The 19,573-nt window shown below is 49.8% G+C and overlaps 1 protein-coding gene across 5 annotated transcripts in view; it reads right to left on the reverse strand.

Annotated features, from left to right (window-relative positions):
• The window catches only part of NRG1 (neuregulin 1), a 219,443-nt gene extending 204,186 nt beyond the window's left edge, over positions 1 to 15,257 (reverse strand). For all 5 annotated transcript variants that reach the window (XR_011171782.1, XR_011171781.1, XM_069104929.1 and 2 more), the window contains exon 1: positions 15,126 to 15,257. Coding sequence is in view for 3 of the 5 variants with exons in the window: in XM_069104929.1 (XP_068961030.1) it covers positions 15,126 to 15,213 (88 nt within the window). In the remaining 2 variants the exon portion in view is untranslated. The remainder of the gene's footprint in view (positions 1 to 15,125) is intronic.
• Between the last annotated feature and the right edge of the window lie 4,316 nt (positions 15,258 to 19,573).

The raw sequence follows: 19,573 nt of genomic DNA on the forward strand, positions 1-19,573 counted from the left end.
CACGGTCTTTGCTAGCATTAGCTGTACCTCTGCATGCTGTGTTTAAAAAGAGCTACTTGCCTCCCTCTGGGAAGAAGCCTGGGGTGCCATTTATATGAATTTGGAGAGTGGTTAGGGCAGCAGGATTTTTATAGGAGCACACCTTCTCCTTCTGCTGACTTCTCAATATACAATATTGCATAGATTCCCTGCAATGAAACAGTCACACAGAGGTTGTCCATCTCTATACTTGGGAGACCTAGAAATACAGAGCCCTCCATCCATCTTACTGGGGAGATTGTTCACCGAATAACACAGCTTGGTTCAGCATACTTCCAAATGACCTGAAGGGGGATCATTCTCTTGCTTTAGAAAAATGGTAATGCCAGGGATGCTTGGGAATGATAAAAAGTATTAGAAGGGGTCATGTGAGGGAAACTGGAAGACAGTCTCTTCAAAAAACATAGGGACTCTAAGCAGAATTAGGAGGAAGAGAAGAAAGAGGAAAAGGAGGAAGAGGAGGAGGAGGAAGAGAAGGAGGACAACCTCACAGACATTAGTCTGAGCCTCAAAATGACCACATAGTTTAGGTCCAAGTATTTATCATCCCCATTTTACAGCTGAGTAAACTGAGGCTGTGAAAAGTAAAGTCACTTGCTCTGACTTAGTGGCAGTGGATTTGGGGGGAAAGCTTGAAAAACATTGGGAATTAATGAATAGTTTTGTGTTTGTTCATTTTTCTCCTGAAAAAAGCAGCTAGAAAGATGAGGCAGATTAGAATCACAAGGAGGGAGCAAAGGAGGAATGTCACTGCTTCCCAGCAGTGAGAGGATGAAAGGAAAGCAAGGGAGGGGAGAAAGCCCCATTTTGAGCTCTTCTGCCAATAGCAAGGGAGCAGAGCTTCGAGGCAGACCTCAGCATCCACATCAGTGCCTTCAGAGGAAAGGAGAACTCAGCCAGAGAAGGGCCTGGTCTCAGGTCACAGATGCAGTGAGGGGCAGAGCTGGGCTTCCTATTCAGGGCCCCTGAGTCCACATGCAGGATTCTTCTTAGCTGGGCAACCTTGGCCACCTCACCTAAGCTCTGCTTACCTCATTCCTCAACTATACAAATCGGGATAATCAGAAGGTTGATTTCCAGGGTTGGTGCAAGGATAAAATGAAACGTTTGTATAGCACTTTGCGAATCTGAAAGCACTATATAAACGCGTAGTAGTAGTAGTAGTAGTAGCAGTAGTGGCAGTAGTTGTTGTTAGCAGTTAGGTGGCACAGTGAAGGGAGTGCCAGTCCAGGAGTCAGGGAAGACTAATCATGAGTTCACATCTGGCCTCAGATGCATACTAGTCGTGTGACCTTGGGCAAGCCACTTAGCACTGTTTGCCTCAGTTTCTCATTTGTAAAAATGAGCTTGAGAAGGAAATGGCAAACCTTTCTGGTGTGCCAAATGGGCTCACAGCTGGCAGAACTAAACAACAGCACCCGATGACTCTGCAAAGACCAGCTTACCAAGTCTGCTTCCTAAAGTAACAAGATCATGACTGACTTAAGCCTACTGCTTACTCGGTGTGTGTCCATTTATGCCTGTGTGTGTGTGTGTGTGTGTGTGTGTGTGCGTGTGTGTCCCTTCTGAAGGCATTTAAGCCAACACAGCCAGAGCCGACTGCCCTTCTGTGGGTAGTGACATTAACCAAAACACCCTCCTCCTGGGTCTCAAACCCAAACCCCGGGATTAAAGGGAGACCTTTCTCCTCTGGGCGCCACATTACAGACTGGTTGGAGGTCTTTGGCAGTGGCAATGCAGCAGAAGGCAGCTCAGGAACCCAGCATGATGGTGACTTAATGGTCTCAGACCATCTGTGGAGGTTAAGGCATCCTTACCCCTCCCATAGAGACACCCCCACTCCATCACACCTAGACTTAGCACTCAGAAAAGATCAATGCCATCCAGCTTCCTAAGGCTTGGGAAGGAAACTGTGGAATTTTGAAAACTGATTCACGGGGTCCTGGTCACTTATGGCATCATCTATCAGTGCTGCTAAGACTATAGATGATTGAATAGTAAAGCTAACATCAGGGCTGTTGACAGAATAGGAATGGCTTTGGGAGGCTGACAAAGCGCCTCATATACATTCTCTCATTTGAACCTCATGACCACCCTGGCAGGAAGGTGTCTCTATGATCCCCATTTTGCAGATGAAGGAATTGGAGTCTAAGTCTGAAGCACCACTGCATCTGATGCCAACGTGCTGGCTGGGCTGCCTTCAGACATCACATGACTGCTGTCTTTCCTTCTGAGGAGCTTGCTGGTGCCACTGAGAAAGATCTCAGATTATAGGGAAGCCACCAACCAAAGCACTGAAGAGGGAAGGACACTCTGGCTGGTCCAAATTTAGGATAGGAAATCCTACCAGAATAAAGCCAAGATCCAAACCCCTAACCAGTGTCCTGGGACAGGAGCCTGGAGTGGAGGGCCCAGTTTTGCCACAAACCAGCTCTGTGACCTTGGCAAGTCTCTTCCCCTCAAAGTCCTCATCCCCAGAAAGAAAGTACGAACAGAACTCTGAAAACTGGGGGAATCTCTTGATTCAATTATTTTCTCAGGGTCGATTAGAAAACTTGTGAGATTCCTAAGCCAAACATATGCTAGTTTTCTGACAATAAGCATTTATTGAAGATTGTTGCTTTGCTTCTGTTGAGGTAAGAAATCCCTTGCCTCTCTGTGTCTCAGTTTCCTCCTCTGTAGAATGAAGGGGGTTGAACTAGATGTCTTGTTCTTGGAATTGGCCAGAAATGGACGATTCAGTGCTTGGACCAGGAGCTTGGAGCCACCAATTGGTCATGAACATGGCAATCCAGAAGAGGCCCAGGGTTTGCTGGACTTGTCAAGGGACTTTGGGGGCCAAAGCCGAGGCTCAGAATAGGCTCCACCCAGAGAAATTCCCTGGCCTACAGTTGCATGTCTATACTTGTCTATACTCCCATATATGCATGCTGTGTCCTGGAGGGACTGCTTCACCTTTGTTTATATCCCTGTGTGTGAACACATAGTAGGTACTTTACAAATGTTTGTTGATTGACTGATTGGCTGATGCTTGTCTCTGTGGCCCCAACACCTAGCAAACTGATTGGCACAGAAGGAAGATGGATCCCTTCCCCTCCTCTCCCCTTCAACTGAACGGACAATGTGGCTGACCAATTAAGGGAACCCAGAGTCACCCAGCTAGGAAGCCCCTAAGACCTGGACTTGAATTCAGGTCTTCCTGGCTCTAGGACATACTACCCACTGACTGTACCACTTGGCGGCATTATGCATGGCATATTCATGGCATGATGAATAGAGTGCTGAAAGTCCAGTAAAGAGGACCTGAGTCCAAATCCTACCTGAGGTCACAAGCTAGCTCTGTGCCTATGGATGACTGGTCCTTTCTGGGTCTCAGTTTCCTTATCTGTAAAATGGGGTTAATACTAGCATTTACCTCACAGGGTGGTTGTGAAGATCAACAGATACACTGCAGAGTGACCCTACACACTTCAAGTGTATACAAGGGGCCATGCAGAAACCCACCCACTGGTGCTGCTGAGCAGGGCAATGATTCTCATCAGGGGTTATGCTGGAGAAACTGCTTCTATTCCATAACAAGTAGTTGTTAGCAAGTTATTTATGCAAGTCATTTGTGAGCCATAAAACATTATAAATTTGAGTCATTAGAATGTTATGTTAATTACACTCGTAATCATTTCAATTACCATTATAATCATATAAATTAGAAATATTATTTTCACTGTCATCCCTCCTATCTCTCTCTCTGTCTCTGTGTCCTTTGCTTCCCCCCTCTCTCCCCTTCGGTCTGTCTGTCTGTCTGTTTCTCCCTCTCTCTCTTTCTGTCTCTCTCTCCCTCTCTCTCTGTCTGTCTCTGTCTCTGTCTCTCTCTCTTTGGATGGAGCTCAGATCAAAAATGGTCAGCAAGATAGGTCACCATCTTGTCATTGTTATCTGATGTTTAATGTTCTGAGGACTTTTGCTGGAATGGATCGAGTGATTGCCGCCTGCAGTTTAGTGATATTGCGATATAAGCTCGTCTTCTGTTGACTCTCTGAAAGCACTGTCAGGACAATTTCACCAGCAGAGAGGATGATGGGGATGGCCAACATCCCCTTCTATTACAAAGGGCTTTATCTTCTTTCTAGTGTCGTGGTTGTTGCTGCTGTTGTGGCTTCAATGCCCATACCCCAAATAGGAACTTCCCTGACTCTTGAGCCTCTCATGTGGATCTGACTGATAAGGCCAAAGAACCCACAAAGTCCTGGGTTTACAAGGACAAAGTCGTGGACAGGGGACATTCTCTATCCTCTGCCTGTCAGTTTATCTCCTGCTGTCCTCAGACAGACCTTCTCAAGGAGATCCACCCCTTTCCACATCCCATATAGTTTTACTGGTACCCTCCAGTGTCAAATGACACCCATTATATTGATTAATGGGCAAGTAGGTGGTGCAAGTGGACAGAGTGCTGAGTTCAGATCAGGCCTCAGAGAGGAGGAAATTGAGTCTTAACGAGGCTAAGGGAATTCACCAAGGGTCAGAGGCTTGAAGGATATCTAGTGTGACTTCTCCACTTTACGAATGAGGAAACGGAGGCCCAGAGAGAAGAGGCCGGGCCAAGTCACACTGGTAGGCAGTAGCAGACAAAGGATTTAAACCTAGTCAGGTCCATGGCACCATCCACCCCATCCTCAACTGTGCAGCACCACAACCAGCTACATTTTCCGGACTCAAAGCCCAGCCCCCCTATTCATTCTGTGATCCTGCCATTACAAAGCTCTCAGATACATTTTGTAAAAACCTTTCATCCAGCACCAAGAATGTCAAGTATAAAAAAAAAAAACAACTCCAAGCTAGTCTGACTTTCCATCCCTCTGATCACTGAAGGTCTTTGGGAGGTAGCTTCCAGCCTGCTGGGACTGTGGAACTAAAGGGTGGGGACAGGCTGCCAAAGCCCCCAGGATTCATTTTTATCAAACGCGTGTAGAGACCTTCCTGTTCTTAAAGCAGCTGTCAGAAGGGCCGGGTCACAGCTCCCCATGGCTCACAATGACACTTTTAAAGTGCCAAGGAGAACAGCTAGTGAGCTTCACTCTCAATGGTGGTGACAAAGGCTGGAGGGGATCAAAGGACATGAAGGAAAACTCAAAGCAGATGGTGCTGCCAGTCACTGTATCAGAGCAGTCTGGTAGAACGCGACCCCAAGAGGTGCCACCCAGCCTCCAGACCTCCCTGATTATGGGGGGGGGGGGGAGCAGAGTACGCAGTGGAAACACAGCCACAAATAAGCCCGAATCTAGTTTTTCTTCTATTTGTGGACCTTTCACTGATTTCTTCCAAGCTTCTCAAGAGACTTCCCTGCCTGCCACATGTGCCCGAGTTTGCACAGGATGCCCAAGATGCCGGCCACCACTACTCCTTAGCTTAGAGAAACCAGCCTGGGAGTGTAGAAGGAGCTGTGCCTTGGGCTGCTGACATTTCCATAGCTGTGTGACCCAAGACACTTCACCACTTTGGGCCTCAGTCTCCTCATCTGTTACACTGGGATGAGCACCTCAGGACGATCTCTATTGTGAGACTGTTTGCAAGAAAAGGGCTTTGCCATCCTCAAGATGATAGGAATGGCCTCATGCTAGTGACGATGATCGGGATGGTCATGGGAGAATCCTGGTAAAGTGAGGCAGCTTAACTGGGATGGGCAGGACCTAAGGGGCCTCATCTGAGCAGATACTGTTCAGTGCCTGCTATGCCAGGGTCTCCATGTTTGTAGCCCACTGGGCACTTGAGGGGAGGAAGGGCAAGGCACCGCAGTGTGCCTGGCTCCAGATGAGATCCTGAGTGAGGGAGGATGCTGGGACCCTCAGCAAAGCTGGAAAGTCTGGAGCCCATTTCCAACATGGTGGATAAAGAAGCTTTGGATTCCTACTTGACTTGGGACTTGGGACCCTCCAATGGCCCATCTCTGGGTAGGCTCCAGGGGCCATCAGGTGCAGAGCTCTGTGTGACTTTTCAGGAAGCACGGCCCTTCCCAGGGCCCCGTTTCCTCAGTGGGGAATGAGGGCCCTGGGCTGGATGCCCTGCCAGGGCCTTGGCAGCTCCCAAGCCATGGTCCGGCTTTTTCAGCATCAAACATTGAACATTTATCTAACAAGGGGCGAGCGAGGTGCTCCTTGAGCGCCCTCTGCAGGACAGCAGCTGGTGACAGCAGCAAGAGTCAGAAGGAGAGAACAAGCAGGGAGACTGAGGTTGGTCTGGAAGGAGCCTGGAATGTTCAGGGGAAGCACAGGGGGAGTGGGGGGGCTGCCCAAGGTCATCCAGCACTCACTAAGTGAGCCAAGACTCTCGATCCTTATCCTGGGGCTGTTCCATGCAGCACAGAACCCAGATCTAGCTAACAGTGATCTGGGGAAGAGAGAAACAGGAACAAAGGCTCTCCTCTGACCACTTTGTTCAGAAAGAAATGGCCTGGGCCACTCTCTGGTATTCCACCTGCACATCCCAGGATTGCAGAGCTCAGTCCACACCAAGCTCTGGAGGTACCAAGGAAGGCCAAAGGCAGTGCCTGCTCTCAAGGATCTCACAGTCTAATGGGAAGGAAGCATGGAAACAAGCAATTATTAAGCTCATCCTGTATGCCAGGCACTTGACAATCATGATCTCACTTGATTCTCACAGCGGCACTGGGAGCTAGGTGCTATTATTATACCTGCTTTGTTGATGGAGAAAGTGAGGCAGGAGATTAGGTGACTAGCCCAGGGTCACATAACTAGAAAGTTTGGGAGGCTCAATTTGAACTCAGGTCTTCCTGACTCCAGACCCAGTACACGATTCACTGAGTTACCTAGCTAGATCACAGGGGGAAAGGATCTTAGAGTTAACAATGATTTTTGGTTTTGTCCCCATAACACAGAACTGTACATGATAGGTGTGTGTACATGTACACACGTGTGTGAATCATAGATAACAATAAACGTTCATATACATGTATGTATGTATAATCTACAAACATCTTTCTCTCCCCATTTCCTGAGTCCATATTCTGATGGAGCAAAAGGGGAGACAACACAGATCTTTCATAGGTTTCAAGCCTCCAAAATCAATCCCCAGTGAAAGTGGGTTTTATTTTGTTTTCACGTGCTCCGAGGCCCTTAGGCAGCATCATGGAAAGAGCTGGACTTAGGGTTAGGAAGACAAGGCACTGACCAGCTGGGTCACCTCAGGCAGGCTACTTAACCTCTCTCATCCTTGGTTTCTTCATCTGCCAAATGGGGATAGTTATAATGCTTGCCTCACAAAATTGTTGGGAGAAATAGACACATATGTACGTGTGTGTAGAAACACACACGTACATATATACACACACATGTACTTGTATCATATGTGGTACTTTGCCGATGTTAATGGCCTTATAAATGCTCACCATCATCGTTACTATTGCTATCATTACTTCCATCTGGTAAAAGCATTAAACTCTGCTGCGGAAGGCTCCGGGCAGCCCTATTTGCCATTCCAGGGCAGCACCTGTGGGTCTCCCTCCTACCACACCCTGGCTTCTCCAGCCAGCCAGTCAGTCAACGGCCTCATTCCCAGTGGACTCCTCTCGAGCCAAGAGAAGTTTCCATCCTCCTTTTCCCACATGGCCAAGAGGGCCATGTTCTAGGGTTAAGGACAACGTGAAGACGTCTGTGCCTTCTGAAATCCCAAGTGACTCTCAACAAACACCCCTCCTGAGCTTGTTTTCGTTCATAACAGAACATGCCCAACCTGCCCTGTAGTTAAAACCACACGCAGGATGGCTCCATTCGGAATGCTAGGCGGAGCCGTCATGTGGGTGGCTGGGTTTTGTTCCTAAGTGATAGAACACAGAGGCCGCCAACGGCACCATCCAGAGATCTACTTCTCTCTGCCCTAGTCCATGGTTCCGGCCTGCCTCTGCCCCCTTTCTCCCTGGACATTCAGTCCTTTACATGGCAGCACCTCATGGCTTCTCAAGCATTCTCCCTTGATGGTCGCGTCCCAGCCGAGCTCCCACACACCCCTGCTTTGAACCTTTCCCCCCAGTTATAGCTCTGATACTAATAAAACCCTGATTTCCCTTCCAGAAATCCAGCTCCTCCCCATCCTGGTTTGGATCGCATGGGAGATGCAAGGGGATGAGGGAGAAAGAGAGAGGAGGATAATTTACATTCCTGCACCTGCACCTTGTTGCACAAAGCCAAGAAGGCAAGAAACTATCCCATTACATCAGACAAGAGGACAGCAACTATCCTCCCCTTTGGAAATCTCACTAATGCCCACTTTTGCTAGCATACATCTCGAGTCATCCCTCAAGAGAAGCACAATGAAGGCCGTGTGATCAAACTCAGTTTAAGCATCAGCTCAAGTGTTACTGGGAGCTCGGGTTTCAAAACCTCATAACTTATAAACCTCAAGAGGTTTCTGTCAGAGATAAAGTTGTGCCGAGTCTTGCTCGACTTTCAGTATTTGCACAAAGTTCAACACAGATTTTCATAAGTATGTTACCGACTGTGAGTGTGGAAGGAGGCAGAGCATTGCTAATAAGGGAAAGTCTGACTGCAATTTCCATGATGCCGGAGCACAGAGAGAAACTAGGTCTCAAGGGGAACACTCTGATTGGAAGCCGCAGTTGGCCATGCCCCTATTATACATATTCCAATGGATCTGAACTCTCACCAGTTCTGGAGGACCCTCCTGTCACAACCCATCCATCTGCGTATTAACAACAGTACAGGTCTTGCCCACATCCTTCCATAGTGTGCCACATGGAATCCACAGACTGGAGACCTTCTTCACCGTCTCCAGACATTGCTGTGGCACCTACCAATGGTGCATTCTGGCTGACCACCTGTCAGCCCTCACTCTTGCCATGGGACTGACCAGTTTTCTTTTCCTCACCTACAATTCCTTGACAATATCTAGCCCATAGACAACTGATATTGGCAGTCTTGGCTAGATATGCTTACTCATTGTATTTCTATTGATAACAAATTTGGTATTTCAAAATGGAATACTTCAAAATTGTGTCAAATCATCTTATGCATGCACACAAAAGTCAAACAAATTTCATATCATATTTTCTTTTTTTTTCTTTCTTTCTTTCTTTTCTTTGCTTTTTGGAGGGCAATTGGGGTTAAGTAACTTGCCCAAGGTTACACGGCTAGTGTGTGTGTATGTGTGTGTGTGTTGTGTCTGAGGCTGGAACCAAACTCAGGTCCTCCCGACTCCAGGGCCAGAGCTCTACTCACTACACCACCTAGCTGCCCCCATATCATGTTTTCTTAAACAGTTTTATTCTGGAAAAGCTTATGTTTGGTTTCTGAAAGGTGTGTTTCTGACCATTGATACTCGGTATGATTTAGGAACATCCCTGGATTAGGAGTCGCTATTTTGGGATCATAGACTGAAAGCTGGAAAGGACCTTGGAGGACAATCACCTTATTTTCTTCTCCCCCCTCTCCCCCATCACCTTATTTTATCAGTGAGAGAATTGAGGGCCAGGGAGGTTAAAAACTTGGTAATAAGAGGGTCACAGAGCTAGTAAGGGTCTGAGTCAGAATTTTCCCCCAGATCTTCCTAACTCTGCATCCGACGCTATACCTACTCACTCCGTTCTGTCAAAGTTCCGGCCCGTGCTCTGTCCTGAACCCGCTTTACGTCACTGAGTAACCCATTTAGAGAAATCCTGCCTCACTCATCCTCATTTTCCCTATTTGTAAATTGAAGTGACAAAGTCCTGAAAACCCCTTCTGGCTCTGAAATGCTGATTCAGTTTTGTCTTGGAAACAATAGATCATAGAATTCCTACAATTTGGTATAATAATAATTCTTTATTTTTTAAAACCTAGTCCACTTAGAGTTGGAAATCACCTGCCCCACTCATTTTACAGATGAGGAAACTGAGACCCTGGGAGGGAAAGTGACTCAACCAGGATTAAGGAGAGCAGAGATCCCAATCTGACTTGCCCACTCCAAGCCTTGCTTCTGGGTTAGCCACTTGGGGGAGTCCCTTGTGTCCTCAGAACCTTAGTTTCCTGTCTGTAACACGGATGAACTGTCTTTGGATGAGCCATGTAAACTTTAAAGCTAGAGACGTGGGTTCCTTACTCTCATAGACTTCCTGGCATTTTCCTCTGCAAAATGGTTTGTATTTTGTTCTACCAATAAGGCCATTACAGTGAGCTCTTCTTTCTTTCTTTACTAAGCAGAGAGAAAAACAAAGGGGATGCAGGCTTGTGTATTTAGACTGAAGCACTTCTTTCCCCTTGTCTCTGTCACGCTGTTCTGCTCGGTCTGCCCCACAATACCTGGTTCTTGCTGTTTACCCTAAGGAGTGATGTCATGGGGAGAGCATGCTGTCACTTTCTACCCACTTGGAAGCCTAGATTTCTCATTTTTCCACCCCTTATGCTTACAAATGTTTGGACAGGTCACAGGCAAATGTGGACACAATCGTTCTAGAGTTAGGCTTGATAAAGTTAACCCAGTTTAAGCTGTTTACAAAGCCAAGCTTTGTAACTGCTGAGGGGAAACCACAGCAACCAAGCATCCAAGCATCATAGGAATTGTGTCCCTAATGGAAATTTCATCCTCAATCCATAGTCTTGGTGGGGGAAGGAAGGAAAGAAGGAAGGGAAAGGGTTGAACCTTTCACTAATAGAGAGAACTGCCCAAATTACATGAGAAATCAGGACATCTGAAGAGGGTCCCAGGATCCAGGAGGCTGGCATGTTATGGAGCCCTGGGTACATGCAGAAGAATGCATGCCAAGGGAGCTTACATGGGTAAGAGTCAAAGCATCAGTGATTGTTGGGCTTGGGGTGTGTCAGAAGCCTGATCAGAGAAGCGCTAATGACCCCAAACATCTGCAGACCAGTCAGGACTTAGGTGCTGGTACAGAAATGCATCAGTCTAAGAATTAGGCATCAGTGGCTCCCTTAACCAACACAGAGGTCCAATGAAGACTTCCCTCTTTTCAAAAGATGTGTGCATGGCCATGCCTCTGTCTGACCCAGTGCACAGTGGGGCTTATGTTTACTCTCCTGGCAATTCTAACACAGCACAGTCACATCCAAGGGCAGTAACTGCCAGGATGTCCTTCTTCTGGCCCAGTTTGGGGGGGGGGGGGGTGTTATAAGGAATGGGGCAGGGGATCCTGGGGGGAATGCTCCAGTGCTTAGGGATCCAGCCATAAAAGGTGGGCAAACATTCACAGGATTTGCACGGTCATAGATGGGTTCTCTGAGACCCCTTAAATCTTATAGATGAAGTAACAGATGCAAATTAAATTAACAAAGGTTCATCATGGGACAGTGGCTAGAGGACTGGGCCTGAAGTTAGAAAGACCTGGCTTCAGTTCCAGCCTCTGAGACACACCAGCTGGAAACCCTCGACACATCACTAAATCTATCCAGGACTCAGTTTCCTTATCTGTAAAACTAAGGATTTTTTTTTAAAGGCTATGATCTGAAACGTAAAACTTTCCATCTTTGATCCCCAAATCACCTGTGCAACAAGCGGAAGAGTAAAGATTCTATGGCCTCCCCTCTGACTCCCAAACTCCTGTGCCCCGGCGTCCTCCATGCACTCTGAACCTCAATTCATCATCAGTTATTAAGGACTTGCTGAGTGCAGGGCCATTTGTTGAGAATTGAAAGATAAAAAAGAACGATTATAGAGATCCTTAATTGAGGAGCTTACAAGTCAGCAAGGAGAGCCAGGATGGATGGGAATAAATATAACAAAGGTCCAAAGAATCCCCATTTCCTCAGTGCCTTCCTCACAACAGCCTTGTGAGACAGTGAGATGTCAGACCAGGGTGGCGAAGGTGGTGAGTTGTCCCTAACTCTAGGAGAGCTGATGAGATGGTAAAGTGAGACCCTGGAGGGACTCAAGACTGCTCTAGGCAGAGCCTTCAGGGACAGGACAAGGAACCAGCCAGACACCAAAAAGTACTTGAATGGAATGGGACCACCCTTCCAAATGATATGTCCAAGTCTTTACTGACAGCTGGATGGGAGCAGGGTATAGGAGAAAGAGTCAGAAAAGGCCAGGGTCTAGCAGACCTGAGTGAGAGTCTCCACTCTGCTTGTAATTAATTCACTGTATGACCCTGGAAACACTGTTTCACTTCACCAGAACTCAGTTTCCTCATACGTAAAATGGGAATGATCTCTACCACAAGGTGATTGTGAAAGGAGTAGAGAAAGTATTCTCCCAGGCTCCCAAGCTAAGAACAAGATCATGGGCATGCACCTTGGAATTTCTGTTTCTGGTGGAAAGGTGGATAATAACTGGTGGGCTAGGGTGGGGGCTTCCAAAGCAGTCCTGTCTGATGCACTCTACCCACCAGAGCCCCAAGATCTATTCCCAGAACAAGCTATCCCCACAAAACAGCATTTGTACACCCCAACCAGGGGAAGGTCAGGAGACAGGATATAGACAGATTATGAAGACACCATGTTCACTCCCCTTCCTGCACTGTGATGTGAGGAGAATAAACACACTGGCTTTGCGATTGAAATTCATCTCCTGGGAGCACCATGACTTTGGACAAGTAACTCTCCTTGGGCCTCAATTCCCTCTTCCATAAAAGGGGGTAACTGCAGTGCTTGGCATGGTGCCTGACACACAGTAGGTGGTTAATAAATGCTTCTTGACTTATACATATGATCTCTAACATCCTTTCCCCCTTTAATTCCCAAGAACTTATAATAATCCTGCCTCCTGATGATTATGGGAGACATGGGAGATGGAAGAAAGGCCATCATTTTTCACATATATGTCGTGGAACATCAGTTGTCTGGACTGCCTCTTGCCTCCCTCCCACTTAGCCCTCATGCCCTTGCCAAAGCAATCTCCCATGCCCACAGATCCAGTGATGTCATTGGCTGTTCTCAAAATCTTCAGGTGCCTTACTTTCTACAGAGGGAAATTTCAAAGCCTTTTCTTGGCCTGGAAGGTCCGTCTTCTCTCTGGCCCCTCCCAACCTTTCCTGGCTTCCCAAAGGGCAGAGGGCTTTCACTCCACTCCACACCTCACCTAGGACTAGGTTTTACACTTCTTTGATGTGCAGAAGCTGTCCAAGAGGGTAATAGATGGAATTCTTGGCTGTAATTCAAACTAAGTCTCAGGCTATTGCTAGCTGTAAGACCCAGAAAAAGTCACAAAAGCCTCAGTTGTCTCATCTACAAAAGAGAAATGAATAATAGCACCTGCTCCCCATAATAGTGGTCAAGATCAACTGGAAAACTTGGTAAAGCCGTTTGCAAACCTTAGGATGCCATGCAAACTGTTAGCTATTATTTGGTGCACAGATCAAATGATATTGGACAATAGCATGAGAGGTAGTGGAGACGAAGGGACAGAAAGGCAGCCCTTTCAATGGCCACCTGCTCCAAGTCAGGCAGTCAGATAGATACCAGCTGTGATCCAAGCAAATCATTTCATCTCAAAGGGCCCAGGCAACCAAGACTAGTTCCAGAGGAATTTCTGGTCTTCATTGGTAGAGGGAGCTTCCAAACCTTGAATTCCCGTCGTCCCTCCTCTCCCCCCCTCCCCCATTCTAATGAAATCGAAGGTCCAGCCCTCCCTCACTCCTCACTTACAGCATGGTTTTCTACCTCGGGAGTCTGTCTTCTACTGTTAAACTATGAGTTCAAGGATGTCAGGAACAAGGTTTCATTGCTCTCAGAACCTAGCCCAGGAAGTCTTTAAGAAATGCTACCATTTGGACCTCTTGGCCTTAGCTCCCTCATCTGTAAAATGGGCTGGAGGAGATGACAAGTCATCCCAGTATCTTTGCCAAGAAAACCCCAAATGGGGTCACCAAGAGTTAGACAAGACGGAAACGACGCCACAGCCACAAGCTAGAGAGAAAACCCCGTTGGCGAAGATTCTTTTCAAGCGCATGTTTAATTCATTCATTCTTCTAAAGAAGGGTTATTGGCATGTGTTCTAGGGAGGACTCCCAGCGATGTATTTTTAAACAGGGACTGCCTAGCACAAGGGCACCTACCCTCTCTGCGGGTGGAAGCCAACACAGGGGTAGCGAGAGGGTGTCAAAAAGAAGGCCCCGAGCCAAACGTCTCCATTTCCAGTCCCTCTCCCAGCAGAGGACAAGCCCCAACCAAGAGGCTCCTGGGCACCTGAAAGAGGGACGGAAGAGTTCTGCTCCGCTGTGGGGCTTACGGGAGCGCATACGGATGATTTCGGAAGGCAACTCAGCCGGGATTTGGGGGATCTGGAAGCCTTTATCTGAGTAGTTTGGTGGGGCGAGAGATTCGATCGGCTGGGCTGACTTGAATTCTAGGCTGTTGGTCACAAGTGGAGGATGGTCAGAGTGAATCGGGGCGAACCGATGCATCCCCAGGACCCCTCCGCGCCCCAGCGCCGGCACCAAGCCACCTTGTCCTTTCCCTGCCTTTTCACCCCGGACACATCCATACACCCGGCTGGGAGGAAGGCCCCCTTCCATAGTCACACCAAGCCCGCTCTCCGACTCTTCCGGCTCGCTCCACTAGGTGGCAGCCGGCGCCCGTCCAATACGCTCACCATCTCCACACCACTCCCCCAGTATCCCCTAAGGCCCGACTCCAGGATTCAGGTCCCACTAGGAATTGCTCAAGAGAAAATGCTGCATCCTCGTAGGGGAGCAGCTGTAAGGCTACAGCCCAGGAGAGAGGAGCCTGCAGCCTGCCTGCCTTCCCGGGGGCTCAGTTTCCAAACTCGGAAAGTGGGCTCGGACTGAGGTCGGTCCTTTCCAGCTCTTAGCGCTCGGCTCTGGAGCTGACAGGCGCCGGGCAGCCAGGTAAGGGACAGGTTGGGCCAGGGACCCCGAGGTCCTCCCTAGCCTTTTCCCTGCCCCACGCCCACCCCGGCCGCCGGAGGAAGGAGGTGAATACGGCTCCTGGTTTCAGGATGCTTTGCTGCCGCCGCTGCTTCTGCAACCTACCCGCTGCCGGCTCACCTAGATAGGGCTGGGTTCCCTTGGGAAGGCAGGGTGGGACCCAATGGGGGCAAAGCGAAGAGAGGAGAAGAGAAGGGAGGAGAGGACAGGAGAGAGGCGGAGAGGGGGCGTCGGCACTCACCGCCCTCCGGGGGAGCAGTCTTCTGACCCGAGCCTCGTTCCTTCTTTTTCCCTTTCCCCCTGGCCTTGCCGTCCTTCTTCTCGGACATCTCGGTGGCGGGCGCTTGGAGATCCCTGGCTGTACTGGCGCTGGTGGCAGCCGGCTGTCCCAAGGCTCTCCTACTCTTTCCGGCGGGCGCGCCGCAACTTTGTGGCCCCGCGGGCGCCCTGGCCGAAGTTGGCGTCTGGGGATGCTCAGGGAGCCCCGAGTGGGCTGCCGGGGACTTCGGAGGGTCTCGGGGGACCAAAGTCAGACAGACGGAGAGCCCAACAGCGTGCCGGGGCCGGCGGAGGGTGCGTGGGGGTCACCTGGCCAGTGCGGCGCGCAGATCCTCTCCAGTGCGCTCGGGTTCGGGTTCGGGCTCGCCCTTCCACACGCTCGGAGCCCCCACTCGCCGGCACTGAACGTGGAGCTCGCGAGGAGGAGGAGGAGGAGGAAACGGCAGGAAGGGAGAGCGGCCAGGCAGAAGGAGCAGCAGGCAGGCGGGCGGACCCGAGACGCTCAGCTCAGTCTCTGCCCAGGCCCATGATCGTGGCTGCGCTGCCGCTGCAGGGGCTGCCGCTGCTTTCGCCGCCGGCTGGAGAGCGCCGACCGAAGGAGTTGCTGAAAGTTTGGGGGGAACTCCTCGCCTGCCCTTTTCATTGCCCCGCCAACCACCCACCTCCTCGCCAGCAGGTTGGACGACACGCCACGCCGCGCCTCCCCTCCCCTCCCCTTCCCGCGGCCCTGCCCCTCCCCCTCCCGAGCCCCTCCCCCTCCACACCACACACCCCCTGGGCCCTGGCCTGGAGCCTCCGAGGCGGCGCAGCTAGGCTCTCCTGCTCTGGGGAGCGGCCAGGGCTCAATGCTCGCGGCTAGGGGCTAGGGGCTCGGGGCTCAGGGCCCGGCTCCCGCGGGATGGAGGGAGGGCAGCGGCGGGGCCGGCCGGGCCGTTCCGAGGAGCCCCCTTTAGGCGGCTTGCCCCGGGCAGTGCTCTCCCCGCGCCGGGAAGGGAGGCTGGCTCTAGGGGCTGCGATTGGCCGCCGCAGCTGTAATCCGAAACTTTACAGCTGCTGGGGACCTCGGAGGCCACCTAGCCCAAGGATCCCCCTCATTCGACAAAGGGGGAGACTGAGGCCCAGAGAGGGGAAGCCACTTGCTCGTAGTGTGTGGCAAAGCCCAAGTCCTGGGACTCCGGGAAGGACGCCGGAGCTGCCCACCTCCCACCGCCCCCCAGGGAGCTCGGAAGGTGGAAGGCGCAACCCAACGGCTCCCCGGGAATGGGAAGGCAGGGGTCCCAGGCTCGGGCTCCCCCACAGCCTCCTATCTCTTCTCACTCTTCCTTTCTATTTCCCTGTCTCTGATCTCTCTTCCTCTGCCTCTCCCGCTGTTTACGTGTCTCCCTATGTGTCTGTATATGTCTCTCTGTCTCTGACTCTACCTCTCGGGATCTCGGCTTGCTCCCCGGTCCCGGGGCTGCTCTGCTGGCGCCCCCCTGTGGGGCCTATATGGCTCGGGTTGCTCCTGCGGGGCGCCCCGCTGGTGGAGGGGGATTGTAAACTCTTATCCTGGAGCTAGGTAAGAACCAGGTAGTGGGATTTTCCTGGAGCCTGAATGGGAAAGTCCCTTTACTTCCTGTCCTGGGCTCCGCCTGGGCGGACACTCCCTCCCTCCTTTCTCACCTGAGGCCCACAGCGAAAGTGCCGGGCCCCGGGAATGCAGGGGAAAGGTGAGCTCCTCTCCTCTGGGAGCTTTGACTGGGCTAGCCCTACGGCCCGGGGCTGGGGGTCGGGAGCCGCTCCCTGCGCACTTGCTAAACCACTAGTGGGCAAATCTTAGGAAAGCTCCTACCCCGCTGGGCTGCAAACTAAAGCCACTCCTAGAAAACACTAGAAGGCTGTGACTGCTGGGAGCTGTCCCTTGGGCCCCCCAACTGCCTGACAACTGTCTGCTCCCTGAATACCTCCACGAAGGACCGACTGGGAAGGTTTCTGAGACTTTGGGAGAAAGTCAACCTTTTGCCCAATAGTTTGGGTTCTCATGTCTCCTTTCCAAGTAAAGTCTTCTGTAGGTGAGCCGGGAGAGGGACTCTAGGCAGCCCTGAGAAGCCCTGCCCTATTCCCAGCTCCTCTCTGAGCTGCCCAGAACCCCGGATCACAGAATCGCCTACCTCCGAAGGCCATTCAGTCTGCACTTCCCTTACTGGGGACCTTAGATGAGAAGCGAGGTGGGCGAGAGGCAGGAACAAGGCCCAAAGGATGGCTTGGCTATCGCCAGCCCATCGTCACCGGCCACTGCCTCGTGTGGAATTAGTTGGGGGACAAGATATACCAACAAGCAGCCTCTCGGTTTGGGATGGGATAATATGGGCAGGGGACGGTAATTATGGGAAATTACTGCAAGGAGCTAGAGAAGAAAAAGCCACGAACACAAACGTGCGTGTCTGCCTCAGCCAGAGGCTCGTTTCCCACAGAGTCTGGGCAGGGGGTGACTTCAGCCACATCCACACACTGGGACAACTTGTAGACAGCAAGGTCCACTCATACTAAAGAATAAGAGAAAAACCAATTCATACATGAGCCGACTTCCTCTCCTTTACAAATGAGGTGTTCCTCATTTCCTAGCCTCTGCTGTCAACACTAATTGAATCATCATCTATGCATGCAGAGAGAACGGTCTTGCAGTGAGTTTTCGGTGGTTTTTGTTTTTTGGTTCTGAGGATCGTAAATATTTGTAGGGTCTCCTGGCTACATGAAAAAAGGGGGTGAGGGTCAGAATTAAGTCCCATCATGTAAGATTAAATTGTTTTTCAAGCTAAATTTGGATACTTAATAAAGATAAAGCCCTCGTGGGTAAGTTTCTCCTGCTTAAGCCCTCTCTGCAGCGTTGCCTTTATTTGGCAGTATTAAATTAAAAAGGCTTGACAGCCAAATTTCCTCTGACATCTTTCCAGCAGACGCTGAATATGAATTTCACTGGGTCATAAAGACAGCAAAGGCAGAGAAAGGAAAACATCTATTTTATGAATTTGACTGGAGAGTGAGCATTTGAATATTCCGCAGAGACAGGAATGTTAAACCAAATCCTGGATGTTGGCTGAAATACTTTAGCTCTCCCAGAAGGGGCCACTGCTTCTCAAGCAGGAAACAGCCTGCAAGCGGAGGAGGCCCCTGCCAGCCCCACGGTGCCTTGTTCAGGGCTGAGACAATGGAACTAAGCTTTGGGGCGTGTGTTACCCGGACTCCAATTCCCTCCAAGTTGGGTGGGGGATGGCCTTCTGCCACATTCACAGGGCAAGGATTGAAAAGAAGGAAAGATGTAGGCATATCCAAGGAGCACAATATAAAAAAAATCAATCATATTTAAGTGCTCCACTCTACAGGGTTTGGTTCCAGGTCCAGGATATTACCTAAAGAGTTATTTTAGCTTTCCAAACATGGTTATTAACTCTTAACAACACTCATTTGGGTTAGAGGGCACATCCTTGGATTATGTGACAGCTTTTATTTGGAAAGCAATGGAGAGAAATTGCAATGGTGCAATTTTAGGCTTGGTTGAAGGAAGCAAACACTTCCCAAAACTTCTAAACACTCCAAAGTGGAAAGGGCTACTGTGGCAGGTGGCAAGCTTGCCATCACCAGATGCTTCCGAGAAAAGGCCGGACGGCCATTTGTCAGAAATGTAGGGAAGATTCCCGTTCAGGACCAGGACAGACTAGGTGACCTTGAAGGGCCATTCCAGGGCTGTGATTCTTGGCTGTACTCTTTGCTGGGAATTCAATGAGATCTCTAACTAAAGAGGGGGAATCTTTGAAAAGAGTTGGCCACCTCTAACCCATAACAAGACCTTAACACAATCAAAATCTGAACTTCTACTAAAAAGCAAGCTTGGTAAGTCTATCAGAACTACGATTCCCATTCTGGCAAAGCAGAAAGGTTGACGAGCTTGTCCAAAGCAACAATCAACCAACACTTGTGTTAAGCACCTACTATGTGCCAGATATTCAAGTGTACTGAGGATACAAAGATGTAATAATCCCTGCCTGCAGGGAGCTGGGGAAACAATATGTTCTCATATTAAACATATGCAAAATAAAAAAATAAAATGTATTTTAAATGTTAAGTATTTTGGGGGGGGGGGTAGAACTCTAGCATCTGGGGAGAAACAGAAATGGCCTTATGGAGAAGGGACTTGATTTGAGCTTTGAAGGAAACCAGAGGTTCCAAAAGGCAGAGGTGATGAGGGTGTACATTCCTGGGGAGATGCCACACAAAGACACAGAGATGAGGTGTCAAGTGAAGAAGATCAGGAAGACCTGTCTGGCTCAAGCAAAGTACATGAAAGTAAGGAATGAGCATTGAGGCTGGAAAGGGAGGTTGGAGCAATGTTTTAAAATCTTTAAGGGGTAAGAGGAGAGGACTCAAGCCTGA

This window comes from Petaurus breviceps, unplaced genomic scaffold (assembly GCF_028583685.1).
Source record: "Petaurus breviceps papuanus isolate PSGF00001 unplaced genomic scaffold, PetGlider_PUasm1.0 689, whole genome shotgun sequence".
Classification (NCBI taxonomy): domain Eukaryota; kingdom Metazoa; phylum Chordata; class Mammalia; order Diprotodontia; family Petauridae; genus Petaurus; species Petaurus breviceps.